Source organism: Petaurus breviceps, unplaced genomic scaffold, assembly GCF_028583685.1.
Source record: "Petaurus breviceps papuanus isolate PSGF00001 unplaced genomic scaffold, PetGlider_PUasm1.0 490, whole genome shotgun sequence".
NCBI lineage: Eukaryota > Metazoa > Chordata > Mammalia > Diprotodontia > Petauridae > Petaurus > Petaurus breviceps.
The window spans coordinates 8827751-8841462 of record NW_027186352.1 but is presented as its reverse complement, the minus strand read 5'-3'; the positions used below and the strand labels follow the sequence as shown (position 1 = coordinate 8841462).

General features: G+C 45.0%; 1 protein-coding gene across 2 annotated transcripts in view; it reads left to right on the top strand.

The window, feature by feature from the left end:
* Positions 1–13712, top strand: part of DOCK1 (dedicator of cytokinesis 1) — a 618254-nt gene that overhangs the window by 402938 nt on the left and 201604 nt on the right. For both annotated transcript variants that reach the window (XM_069101719.1, XM_069101718.1), the window contains exon 29: positions 3880–3974. In XM_069101719.1, the coding sequence (XP_068957820.1) occupies positions 3880–3974 (95 nt within the window). The remainder of the gene's footprint in view (positions 1–3879; positions 3975–13712) is intronic.

Sequence of the window (13712 nt, the reverse complement as noted above, 5' to 3'; positions counted from 1 at the left end):
AGAAAAGTCTATCACAGTGCGCTGGGAGCCGAGCGCAAACCCCGCATGAGTAGGCGGTTCTTGCCCCAGGGCGGCCCCAAGCAGCAGCCGCCACATCAGACTGCAGGAGAATGAGTCACCAGCAGCTGTGGTGGTTTCTAGACTTCTCAACACATAAACACCAAAGATGAAATAAAAGGTCAGTGTGCAACTCTGTTGGAACGGTGGGGGCAGAAGACCGCGCTATAGTCCTTGTCCCCTGGGGGAGAAGCAGCAGAGGTGCGGTGGCACAGCCACGTGGCTGCCTCAGGAATTCCTGGCCTCCAGATAGTAGGGGGACCGAGAGGTCATTCACAAGGTAATCACTCTTTGACCTGCTTGGATCTGGATCATGGTCTTGGTTTGTGGTCTTTGGGTGTGTGGCCAGGTGCCAGAGCTTGTGGGGGATATAGAGAAGGCACCCTCCTAATAGCTCCAGCAGCTGCAAAAACCCCAGCAAACTGGGACAAAGCTCTCTCCATTCTGGAAGCAGAGTTCTACCATGGCAAAAAGCTGAAAAGTCAAGTAATTGGCTGGCAAGATGAGCAAGCAGAGGAAGCACAAACAGACCATAGAATCCTTTTTGGGGATAAAAATGATCAAACAGTGAAAAGGGAGGAAGACAACAAAGTCAGAACTGCTGCATCAAAAGCCTCCAAGAAAAATGTGGACTGCTTACAGGCCATGGAGGAGCTCAAGAAGGATTCTGAAAATCAAGTAGAGAAGTGGAGGAAAAATTGGGAAGAGAAATGAGAATGATGCAAGAAAATCATGAAAAGTGGGTCAGTAGCCTGCTAAAGGAGACCCAAAAATACACTGCAGAAACACCTTAAAAAATAGACTAACTCAAATGGCAAAAGAGGCCCAAAAAGCCAATGAGGAGAAGAATACCTTAAAAAGTCGAGTTTGCCAGATGGAAAAGGAATTTCAAAAACTCACTGAAGAGAATAACTTCTCGAAAATTAGATTGAGCAATTGGAAGTTAGTGACTTCATGAGAAATCAAGATAGTATAAAATAGATCCAAACAAATGAAAAAATAGAAGGCAATGTGAAATATCTCATTGGAAAATCAACTGACCTGGAAAATAGATCCAAGAGAGATAATTTAAAATTTTTTGGACTACCTGAAAGCCAAACCAACATTTTTCAAGAAATTATCAAGCAAAAGTGTCCCGAAATTCTAGAACCAGAAGGCAAAATAGAAATTGAAAGAATTCACCAATCGTCTCTTGAAAAAGATCCCAAAAAGAAAACTCCTAGGAATATTAGAGCCAAATTCCAGAGTTCCCAGGTCAAGGAGAAAATACTGCAAGTGGATAGGAAGAAACAATTTGAGTACTGTGGAAACACAATCAGGATAACACAATATCTAGCAGCTTCTACATTAAGGGATTGAAGGGCTTGGAATATGATATTCAGAAGGTCAAAAGAATTAAGACTAAAACCAAGAATCACCTACCCTGCAAAACTGAGTATAATGCTTCAGAATATATGGCCATTCAATAAAATGGAGGATTTTCAAACATTCCTGATGAAAAATCAGAACTGAACAGAAAATTTGACTTTCAAATATAAGAAGCATGAGAAGGTAAACACTAAAAAGAAATCTTAAGGAACTTTTTAAAATTGAACTATTCCTTCATGGAAAAATAATAATTGTAACTCAAGACTTTTCTCAGTATGAGGATAGTTGAAGGGGATATATATATATATATATATTTATGTGTGTATGTGTACACACATATGTATACATATATAGAAGGGTGTATTTGTATATAAATACATATGTAATTGTGGGCATATATATGTTAATGTATAAATAGACAGAGGGCACACGATGAATTGAAAATGAAGGGATGACATCTAAAAAATAAAATTAAGAAGTGAGAGAGGAATTTATTGGGAGAAGAAGAAAAGGAGAGATAGATTAGGATAATTATCTCATATTAAAAGAGGTAAGAGAAAACTGTTACAATGGAGGGGAAAAACAGGAAGGTGAAAGGGAATGGGGCAAACTTATTCTCATTGAATTTGGCTTAAGGAGGGTATAAGTACATACTAATTTGGGTATCTTACCCTACAGGAAAATAAGGGTGGAGGGGATAAGTGGGGGGATGATAGAAGGTTGGGCAGATTAGGAGAGAGGCTAGTTAGAAGGGAACATGTTTGAAAAGGGATAGGGTCAAAGGATAAAATAAGTGGGGGGGCGGGATTGTGTGGAGGGAAATATAATTAGTCTTTCACAACATAACAATTATGGAAATTATTTGGGCAACTACACATGTACAGCCTATGTTGAATTGCTTATCTTCCCAGTGGGGGCAAGTGAAGAGAGAAGGGAAAAAAATCTAGAATTCAAAAGTTTTAAAAACAAATATTTTTTTTAAAAAATGTTTTTTACATGCAACTGAGAATTAAGATATATAGGCCCTGGGTTATAGAAATCCATCTTGCCCTACTAGAAAATTAGGGGGGGTGATGGGGAAAGATATAAGAGAGAACAGATTGGGGAAAGGCTTGCTTGCTATCTTGGGTTGAGGGTAGGGGAAAGATGGGAAGAAAAAATTATCACTCAATCTTGTGGAAATGAATGTTGAAAAGTAAAAATAAATAAATTTGATTAAAAAAAGAATTCAGGGAAACATGGGAAAGCTACGTGTCAAGTGGTGGCGGGGGATGAATGGAGACCTAAGAGAAGAGAGCTTGTAATGATGACGGGAGCATAAATAAGCAGGGCCTGCAACAGGCCACATAACTTGGGGTGAGAGACAGCAAGGAACAGGGGCAGTATGCTCTCCGTGCTAAGCAGCCATGTTTCATTCATGTGGACAATCAGTAAAGGAGAAAGTGGAATCTGGCGAGCTGTATTGGTCTCCATGGCTCTTTGAGGCCATTTTGCTTGGAGGATGGTCTCTCTAGGGCAGGGCTCATCATGATCCTTTGTGTCCTGTCCTCATTAGGCAATCTGCTGAAACATATGGATCCCTGTTCAGAATAATTTTAAATGCACAAAATTTAGAGCAAACCAATTATTAGAATATGAGTATCAAAAATATTTTTACAAGCCAAATTCAGATGCCCACGTTAAGGAAGGAAGTGGTTATTGTAAATTGCCTGTGGTGTCCACAGGCTCTTTTCTCTTTAAGAATGACTACAACGTTCCTACAAAAATAAATCTTTTATCCATCTACATGCTAAGCTCCATGATCTTGAGGTCTTTGACATCTCCACTTCATATCCTCTCCACTATTTTTTCAGTTATAATTCAAGATTGTAAATTCATGTATGGTGACTAAACATTACCCAGTCTTGTTCTTAGTATTTGATGCTATCTTTGCACAACTATAGTTTAAGGATAAAGGCTGTAAAGTTGTGTTGGCTTCTTTGTCGACATAAATCCTTTAGAAATGTATGAAATCCAATGGAATCACCTCTGCCTTGGGGCGGTGAGTTCCCCATCCCCTCCCAGTCGTCTCCTGGCAGTGCTGGCTGGCTCTCTGTCAATAATATTGGAAAGAAGGCCCAGATTTTAAGTGTTGTCTGATGCCTTCATAAGAAAGTAGTCCCTTCCATCTCCTAGAGTCAGTAATTCAAAGAATTTCCCCAGTCATTTATTTCAGACATGTCTGAAAAGGTCTTTCCATGTGAGATAAATTGTTTGAAAAGGAAGGTATAATTAATATGGAATTCCTATAAAATATATCTACATTAGTGTTCCGTGTGTTTTTCATTTAGCTAAAAGAGAGAGGTTCTTTGAAAATCTAGTCCATTAATCAAGAAGTTTTTGTCAGCAATTTGGTATCACTTGGGATCTCTGGTGATGGTGGCTCTTTTCAAACATTTTTCCCTTTTGTTTTAGGACTTTCTAATGGAAACATTCATCATGTTTAAAAATCTCATTGGCAAGAATGTCTATCCTTCCGACTGGATTATAATGAATATGATGCAGAATAAGTAAGTACAAAGAAAAAGCCCCCCACGGGTCCTGGGGAGGCAATTTCCTGGAGAATCTGAAACAATGGCTGTGCTCTGAGATTGCATGCTTCCTTGCACCTAGTGTATGTGTTGGGTTTTGGAACCAAGGAACTTTTGCGATGACTCTGGTGTAGGGATTAGCTGTGGTCTGCTGAGGTGGGAGGGAGGATGGAATGAGGGGAAGAAAGAAGCAAAGAAGGGAGGGAGGGAGGTGCTTGTAGAAAAGCAAGACTGATTTATCTCAGTTGGTCGTGTAACTCACAGTTTATTGCTTTCCTTTGCTTCATTCCCATTTCCAGAATTCCTCTAACCTCAGGAAATGTGTTTGCATTTCACATAAGTCATATCAAAAGGTGAAAAGAATCAGTGTTTCATGTTGAGTGGACCTTGGTGCTTGTTTATCTCAACGGCTGGAACATTTTCTCTTTTCTAGTTTAATGGGTTTGGGTTTGAAACTTGACTTCTGCTTATTTTGTGAGAAGACAGTGGACCGGCCCATTGTTTTATCTAGCTAGCAGACCTTTTTGGACTCTTGTCTCTGCTCACATTTGGACACTCTTTAAATTTACTGTTTAAAAGGAATGTTTTGGGAGGTGTTTGCTATGGGGGGAGAAAAGCATCAAAAACCTAACCTCGAATTATGCCAGTAACAAAGGGCGTTATTCCTTGTGTGGCCTCCCCTTCACGGATCTGGATGAGGTCAGCATTATGTCATGTACTGTTGTCTTTGCCTTCCCTTTGGGGTGGTCTTGTTTTCATGGTAGGGCTTGTATTTATTGTTTGTGTCCCTTTCTCAAGGGAGGCCATCAGAGGGGGGAAGATTTTCTCTTTAATAAAGTCAACAGTCACTACACATCTTCTGTGCTTTTAAATTCCCATGGTTTCCTTTTCATGATCCAGTTTTTCAGACTGCTGTTGACTGCAAACCCAGAAACAGCTCAAAAGAAAAAGCTTTGAATCCAGTTACTTTGGGCAGAAAAACAAACAGTATATTGGGTTGTTTCTCAAAAATAATATCATCCAAAAAGCCTCTTTTAAGTGTGTGGGACGTATAAGTGCTGAGTGCTAAGGTTACAACCAAAAACCAAAACCATCCCTGCCCTCTGGAAGTTTACATTCTAATAGCTCGTCTGTATGTCTTTTATTTTCTGCTTGCAAAAAACCATCAAATTTAAGTGTGATCAAGTAAAAATCTAGGAAACATCCTGGTCAGATGTTAGTTTCTATTTTGGGTTTTTTTTTTTTTACAAAAATGAATGAAATATTCACCAACTATATTCATAAGTAATTGGAAGCATCAATCACATGCTGACCAAAGCCTAGTGGTAAGGATGGTGAAGGACTGTTATTGAAGCAAGATGGTTTGTCATTGCGTAGCTTTTGCCAACTGAATGTGAGGCCTGTTTCTGTGGACGCAGTGTGGCGCATAGGAAGGTGCCCTTGAACTGGGATCTGGAGGGACCATTACTTGCTGGGGTGGGAGGGAAGAGTCTCTTTATCCATATCATCTTCAGTTTAAGTGCTGGAAGATTGACCCCTGAAGGCTTCTGCATGGAGACACAAGATCTGTGAACACTGTGCTAGACTTAGGTCGGATACCGTCTCTCGGGGTCTTGTCTGTCTTAATTGTTGTGACCCTTCTTTTGAGTGACCCAGTGACTTTACTGATTGAGGAAACTCTTGGGAGAGAAGCTCACTCTGCCACAGAAGAGAAGCACATATTCTGTAGTTCATAGTCTTTGAGGGCACAGGGAGGTCAAGCGACTGGTGTGGGGGCCTCCTGTGCATCAGACACAGGTCTCCCTGTCCCCCTACCACACTGATGTTCATCATTATCGGCATCATTGCTGGGGAGGCATTTGGTTCTGTGGTTGTTGTAAAGACTTACAAAATGACTCCTCACAGGCACCCTCAGAAGGACCGGGAGGAAGGTAGTTTTACTTATATTTTGTGTTTTAGGGAATTCAGTCTCAGAGAGGAGAGAGAACCTAGGGACAAATCGAGAAAGCCGTCAGAGTTCTTCAGGGTTGCTCTGATCTGAGATCTCCTTTTCCAGGGGGTGTCTGACTCCCTGGGGCCATAAGCAGGAAGTTCTTTAAACAGAAAATTCATCTGTAGCTCTTTGGGCCTCCTGTCAGTCAGAGAGCTTGGAGTACTGGGCCCTCCTTTGGGTGTGGGCTGGGGGATAGAAGAGAGGGGGATGGGCTCATAGCTTGACCATCCCTGGCCGTGGCCAGGAAGGCCTGGCTATACTTGTTCCAAGTGTCATCAGAGGGGAGGGGAGTGTCATGATGTGTCAAGCTTGGCCCTTGCTTAGGAGAGATGATTTCACTAATTTTATTTGTGCCTACTAGGTGTTTTGTTTAACAGATGTTTCTGGTTAATTGGTTAGAAGCTGAAACTTAAGGTAGCTGGTTTCTGTCTTTGCTCCCTCCTGCCATAGAGGGAGTAGTACTAAAAAGGCGATTTGATAGGCCAACTCTGAGGGTATGGTACATGCCACTGTCACGTGGCCGTGGCCCTTCGGGTACTTGCCGCCTCCCACCCCGCATGCCCACCTCTGTCTTCTTGGTACTTGTGTCTAGCTTGAGTTGACACCCCACCTCAGACTCATACTGGCTGTGTGACCCTGAACGAGTCCTGACCTTTCTTAGCCCGTTTTGTCATCTGTAAAATCAGAATAAGGAAATCACCTACCTCCCAGGATAGTGATTGTTGTAAAGATCAGTGGAGTTAACATGAAGAGTCCTTCTCAAACTCTATAAAGGCTGCCTGTTTTTACTGTTATCACTACCATGCCAAATAAAGGTTCTTGCAATAAAACAGGTCTCTAAAGATTATTTCTGTTCCACATTTCATATCCTTGGGATACTCAGAAACTCGTGATGGGTAACTTTTTTTTGGATTTCCACCACCCATAGACACTCTGTGAACTGGCTCCCTTTATCAGGGGGCACATGCTTGACTTCATGATCAGCTGGGCCCTGCTAGATTTGGGGGCCACTGAGGCATAGGTGCAGAGCAGGCAGGAAATGGAGGTCTTCTAATCCCCCCCCTCAGGTTTTAATATCAGTCAGTGAGTCAATAAGCCAATAACCAATAACCAATCATTAAGTACTAGGCATTTGGCCTATGGACCATCCTGCCCTCAAGGAGCTTCTGCTACTCATTCATTTCAAATGAGGAAACTGAGGACCAGGGACTTTGCCCAGTAAGTACCAGAGCTGGGATCTAGACCCATGGCCTCTGCTTCCAAATTCTCTTCCCTCTGCCCCACTAGGGTGCCTCAGATAACCTCCCCTCCTTAGCCTCTCCCAAGCCTTCAGATTAAAGTGCTCATCCCTGCATTAGTGGAAAAGCATGGTCTTGATGTTTTAAGTTGATGATGGGATTTTTAGAGATAGAGAAGGTCATGGCGAAGCTGAGAAGGCCCTGAATGGGGTCTCGAAGCGTTGGGCCTGACCGAACAAAGCCTCCCTCTCCTCTGAGGGGCACACTCTGAGTCCTCTTTCTGGCGTGAGATTCAGCTTGCCCAGAATTTCATTATTAGTATAGAAGGAAAATCATTTTTTTCCTTCACTTATGAATTAATATGCTCTTGCATAGACCCTGCTGTGAACTCATATTAGGGGAGAAAAAAAAAAAAGACCCTGCTTAGAGTATAAAACAGATTGATCCAGAAGAATCTGTGCTCGTGACTAACACTGCTTGATGCTGTTGTCTGTTCACCATCATTTTGTCCAGGATGTGCTTGGCTCATGGGCTGCTAGGTAGCCTGTGTTCTCTCCCCACTTCTGCCAGGCTCCAAGGACTTTTCTCCATCTCAGGCAGCCCATGAGATCTTTCCCAGAAGCCCGTGGTGTCTCTATTTAAGTTTTAATGGCACAGCTGGGCACCCCATGTTGCCACCCAGTGTCTACAAATAGACAAAATACAGCTTTACGTTCCATAAAATATTTGTGGATTTTTGCAATCGCTTGAATTTGTGTTGTTGAATCTGAGATTCTTCAGTCTAAGAAGCTTGTGAAACTTAATTAAAAGGTAGCATGAGTGGCTTTACAGCACTGCTTATTTAACTCAAACCCCAGAATCCTCTGTTCTCAGAGGGGGCTGGACCTGGAGAGGCTTCCTAGGGCATCCCCCCAACACTGCACCAGCCCACGGTCCCTCCCCATCTGCTCATCCTAGGGTCCTGGAATTTCTAAGCTCATAGGAACCTTAGAGCCCAGCCAGCCCTACCTCTGACCCAACATGAACCCTATACCCATTCTTCCTAGTGACACCTTTACTAGTTTACCAAAAGATAAATCAGTCTTTCTTCCCCCTCCATTGTTCACCAGGCCACACATGATAGCAGGCCCTTCACTAACAGGACAAAGAAATCTAAAAGGCCGTGTTATTCCTGGTTGAGCTCATGTGTCCCATGGGGCAGTCGCCATCCCAGTGTTTAATAAATACTGATTTCCTCACCTGATAGATCTGGGGAGTCCAGCATTTTTCCATTCTGTCTGTGTATCTGTTGATGCTTTAGCATAAGTGGGTGAGTGGCTGACAAACAGCAGACACTTAATAGATGTTCATACCCTGACTGTCTGACCAATGTATGCGCACATAGAAATCCTAGGAACTAAAAGGACTTAGTCTTCCTTTCTTTCTGCCTCCTTTCAAGTTGGGCCTTTCTCTCACTCCTAGACCCTGACAGGCAACTTTCTCTGCTAATTTTTGTTGTTATTGTTGGGTTGTTTTTCAGTCGTTTCTAACTTTTCATGACCATTTGGGGTTTTCTTGCCGTTTCCTTCTCCAGCTTGTTTTACGGATCAGGAAACTGAGGCAAACAGGGTTAAGGGACTTGCCTCGAGTCACCTAGCTCCTAAGTGTCTAAGGCTGGATTTGAACTCAGGTCTGACTCCAGACCCAGTGCATCACCAGCTGCCCATGTGCTCATGCCAGATGCCAAATAACAGTGTGTTGGGAATGAGGAGGAGGGTGGCGGTGATATCCTGGCCACCACAACTAGCGTTTCTGTCCTCTGGCTTTGCCATCGCCAAAGCTTTAAGGTGTGATCTCATCCGGTTCTCATAACCGCCCGGTGCACAGATGAGGACACGGAGACTTACGGATGTAAACTACATTCTTGGGGTCCCACAAGGCTGTGGGAAGAGCCGGACCTCTCTCTCCCTGATTCAGACCCTTCATTGCTTCTGATTTATATTTTGGGGAGTTAATCATGGTTCCCTCTCCCTGGAATCCTCCTTCCTAGGCGGGGCCACCTTCCTCTGTACCTCCAGAGCTGAGCCCAGTGCCCAGAACATAGTGCTTGTTGCCTGACCCCTGGCCCCCCAGAGCTCCTCCTGCCTCAGCCTCCTCATCACTGGCTGCCACCTGGGCGATGTTATGTTCACAAGCAATGAACCCCCACACAAGTGCCTGCAAACCAAGCAGAACTGGTCCTTGGGAGGTTTCCTGTGGTCTTTGTCATCTCTCCTACTTCTGCATCTTCAGAGGGTTTGGGGGAGTGGATCTCCTCAGATGGAAGGCAGAAGCTAGTGTGACTCCCAGAGCGACGCTAAGGAAGCATTCTTCCCCCTCTGGCTAGAGAGGTGGGGGGCTCCTGGGCAGAATGTTGCATGCACAATCTCATGTGGTTCCTCTGCTGATTTGGCTCAGCTGTTTTTCTGTGTCGTGTTGGGAAGTGGGGGTGATGTGCTGGAAAATGACTGTGATGCTACAAAAAAAAAGCGCTAACAAAAGGCACCCAAACTCAGTGTTTGCTGTTGCCTTTGTTTTCATTGTGCTGGTTTTCCATGAGCAGCAACATTTAGGTCTGGAAGGAATTGGAGAAGACTTTCCTTCGAATCCCCTTACTTTCTTTTAAGGATGTTTTTATTTTATTTTTCTCAATTACATGTAAGCCCTTCTCCATGTTTTCTGTCATTTCTGATCTCCAGATGCCCTCTGCTCTCCCTCGGCTGTCCTTGAGAAGGCCAGCACCATGATAGAGGTGATACATTGCAGGCATGCCTGTGAGCCCTCCCACCCCCTTACAGGACAGGTGAACAGCCCAAGGCCCCAGAGGGGAAAGGATTTCCCCAAGGCCACAAAGCAGTTAAGTTACCGAGGCCGTCCGAATTCAGCTCTCTGCACCCTACCCCAGCCTCCTGTCTCTCAGCTAGCCAGGGATGGCCTAAAGAAGCTCAGGAATAATTAAAAATAACGATTACCCTCATCACAGTAATAGCAGCAGCGTCCACAAGAACGACATTTGCACAGCGCCTGCTGTGCTCCGGGCTTTACAGATATCCTCCCGCTGGATCCCCACGATGGTCCTGGGAGCTTGGTGTTCTGATTCTCCTTCTGTGGTTGGGGAAACCGAGTCAGACAGTGGCTGACCGACTGGCCCAGGGTCACACGGCGGTGGGTGTCTGAGGCCGGATTTGAATTCTCTTCCCTTACCCTCAGCCCGGCTCTCCAGCCACTGAGCTGTCTGACTACCCATGAAAATCGAATTGAATCCTCATGCTAAGGAAATGAAGACCTGTCTTTGGAGTTAACCCCTGGGACTTAGAATGGATTATTCCTCCTATTCATGGATATGTGGACTCCCCACTCAGGCCCAGATCAGATTGGGCATTACATCACCATCACTTGAACTCATTTTCCCTCCCTAAGAATGACTTTATTTAGATACTTGAACCTGTCACCAAAAGAGCAATGCTGCTTCTTCCTGGTCCCCTAATCCCCTGGTGTCTGGCCAACTTAAGCATGGGCCTGGGCATGTGTCCCGCCTGTGGGCATGAGCCCCGGGGAGGAGACACTGAGGCTGCCCCAACTTAACCCCGGGGCGCAGAGGGGGCCTGCAGATATCCCAACCCCATCTCTCAGTAAACAATCACAGTCTCCTGGTACTGTTGTCTTCCTAAGTCCTGATGCCCAGACACCTCCCCATTCCCACAAGGGGTCCGGATTCCATCATCCCTCTGCAGTAATGGTGGCCCTGTGCAAGGGCTTGAACTGGCTGACATTTCAAAACCACCTTGTGCTCCCATATCAAAGAAGGAGGGTCTGATCAGAAAACAAGAAGTCCTGATGATGTAGGGAGTGGGGCTTTGGGCCTATACGTGTGCTAGACGCCATGCCCAGTGCCGAGCATCCAAATAGCAGACTCTGACCACAGAGAGGTTACATTCAGATGGGAGAAGACAGCCTACTGACTATTTTGGGTGAACTGAATTGAATTGCATTGAGTTGGATTTCTACCTTCTGTGCATTGCGCCTTCCTTTCCAGATTCTTAACAATGTGCACGGGCACTTCCTCCCGCCCCTGTCAGATCCCCCAGGGCCCAGAGGAAAGGGAAAACACGGATTAGCCTGGAAAGTGGTTGGGGGGATGGTGTTTATTTCACACTGTGCTTGGTTTTGGAAGAAAAGTGCCAGTGACAAGTGCAGCCTCTTTGCAGCTCGATCAGTGGGAGCAGGTCAGCATTGCGCTGGACAGGCCTTCCTCAGGCGCCTTCTCTGACTTTGTGTGAGTCTCTCTTCTCCCTCCCAGCTTGACCCTCTTGGCATTTGTGTGGCCCTGGGTCCCCCTGGGACCACCCTGGCCACCTCGATGCTCTCAGACATCCCTTCTTCTCCTTTCCTGCTCCACGAGGGTGAGGACTGTCCAGCTTGTTTGGCTTTGTGTCCCCTGCCCTTGGGCTGGGCTGCCTGCTTCCTAGTGGCTGCTTGCTAAGTCTGCTCTCTCACCCTCTTTCTGAAGACTCGTGTCTCCTCGTATCTCTGTGCTGTTCCTTCTGTTACGTCCAAGGCACTTCTCATGAGAATGAGCTCTCTCCTTCAGTGTTAAGGGCGTCACTGTTGGAAGCTATCTGGAATTTTGCCCATGACCTCACCATGGCCGACGCATCTCTCCCCTGGAGTCAAGCCCTTCATGATACATCTCTCTGTATTGACTGGTCTCATCCCCAGACAAGAGGTCGCCGCTGAATCCCATCCTTGGAGGCCATGAGGGTCGGACAGAGTGAATGCTCTGCTGCCCCAGTGACCTTTGGGAACCCAGGATCATCTCCATGCCAAGATGCGCCAACCGAGAACTGTTCTACACTGGGTCTCTTAACCTCATTAATGGCAGTGTTGGTTGTGGGGATGCAAATCACAAGCCATCCGTGACCTCCTAGACCGTCCTTGTCCTCTAAGTTCACCACAGCTGGTTCATGCCAATGTGGGCTTTCCTGCCATCTTCCCTGAACCTCACCATGCACTCCGTCCCCCTTCTCTTACCATCCATCTTGCCTCTAGAATCCGTGTAAAATTCTGTGTTTGTCATTCAGTCCCCTCCTCACCTGGCTCCTTCCCACCTTCCCACTTCTTACCCCTCACTCCATAGTCCAATGACAGGACCTCTTCGCTTTTTGGCACACAGGCTAGATACTCTGTCTCTCTACTCCAGGCATTTCCTGGCTGTCTTCCCCATCCATGGATCTCAGCTTCTACAAGAAGCCTTTCCCCGTCCTCTTAAATCTCAGTGCTTTCCTTCTGAGACGACTCCCAGTTTTTCTTGTATCTTTTCTGTTGTTGATATGTTATCTCTCTCATTACATTGTGAGTTCCTTGTGAGCAGGGACGTTTTTACTATTGTTGCTTTTTTGGGTATACCCAGTGTTTAACACCATGACCCCCACAAAGCTGGTACTTAAATACTTGTTGGCTTGACTCATCCCGCCTTTCTCTGATGACATCTTTTTGAAAGTGCTTCCCGGTGCTGAGCTGGTGGCTGCTCCTGCCTACCATGTTCTTCTCCACTGCCCTCTGTTTCTGTCTGTTGATGACATCATCCTGGTCACAGACCTCAGGTTTGAGGAGACCCATATTCACTCAGCAGGGATTAACCTGACCATCCACCACTGACTGACCAAGTGGATGAGGAATATCTCTCACCCAGATGGTGGCATGAGTTTGGATAATAGCCTCTAGCGGTTGCCTCCTACCATGTCCATCTGACAGGGCAGGGCAGCTAAGGTCAGAATGAAACAAAAGGCATTCACAACAGGCTGAATGGTCTTTGGGAAATTTCACTCCTTCAATGATGCAAAGTTTCTCCTGGCAACAACAGCCCGCCCTTTTTTTTTTATACCTGCGTTCTGCAGTTGCTATTGCTTACCTGCAAATCTCTGAATGCAATAGGTTCCAAAGACTTGAAAATTAATACCATACAGAGAAAGTCTCTAATGGAGGGGGAGAAGGAGGAAGATAAAAACCCATGTAACCTCATAAATTTCCACTGTTAGAAAGGTCTCTTGAGGCCATCCACACCTATTTAAGCCAGACCTGTATAGGTTTCCCTGCTTATTACACCCTTTCAGCTTCTGCTCAGAATACTTTCTGGGAGCAAGAACTCATTACCTCCAAAAGGAGCCTCATTCATGGACTTTTGGACAGCTCTCAGCATTACAGAGTTTTTGCTGACATCACATCCCATCAGTCTACTGGACTTTTCCTAATATATGAAGCACACTTCAAAAACCTAGCCCTTATATATAGTAGACATTGATAAATTCTCATTAATTTGAATTGAACTGAATTTGCATAAATGTTATATGTATTCCTCTTCTCTTCTATTAAATCATAAACTCCTTGAAAAAAAGGTCTATATTTTTGTTTTGTTTTTAATAGTTGTAAAGTCCTGGAATGAGCAGAGACTATGGATGTCAAAGATGT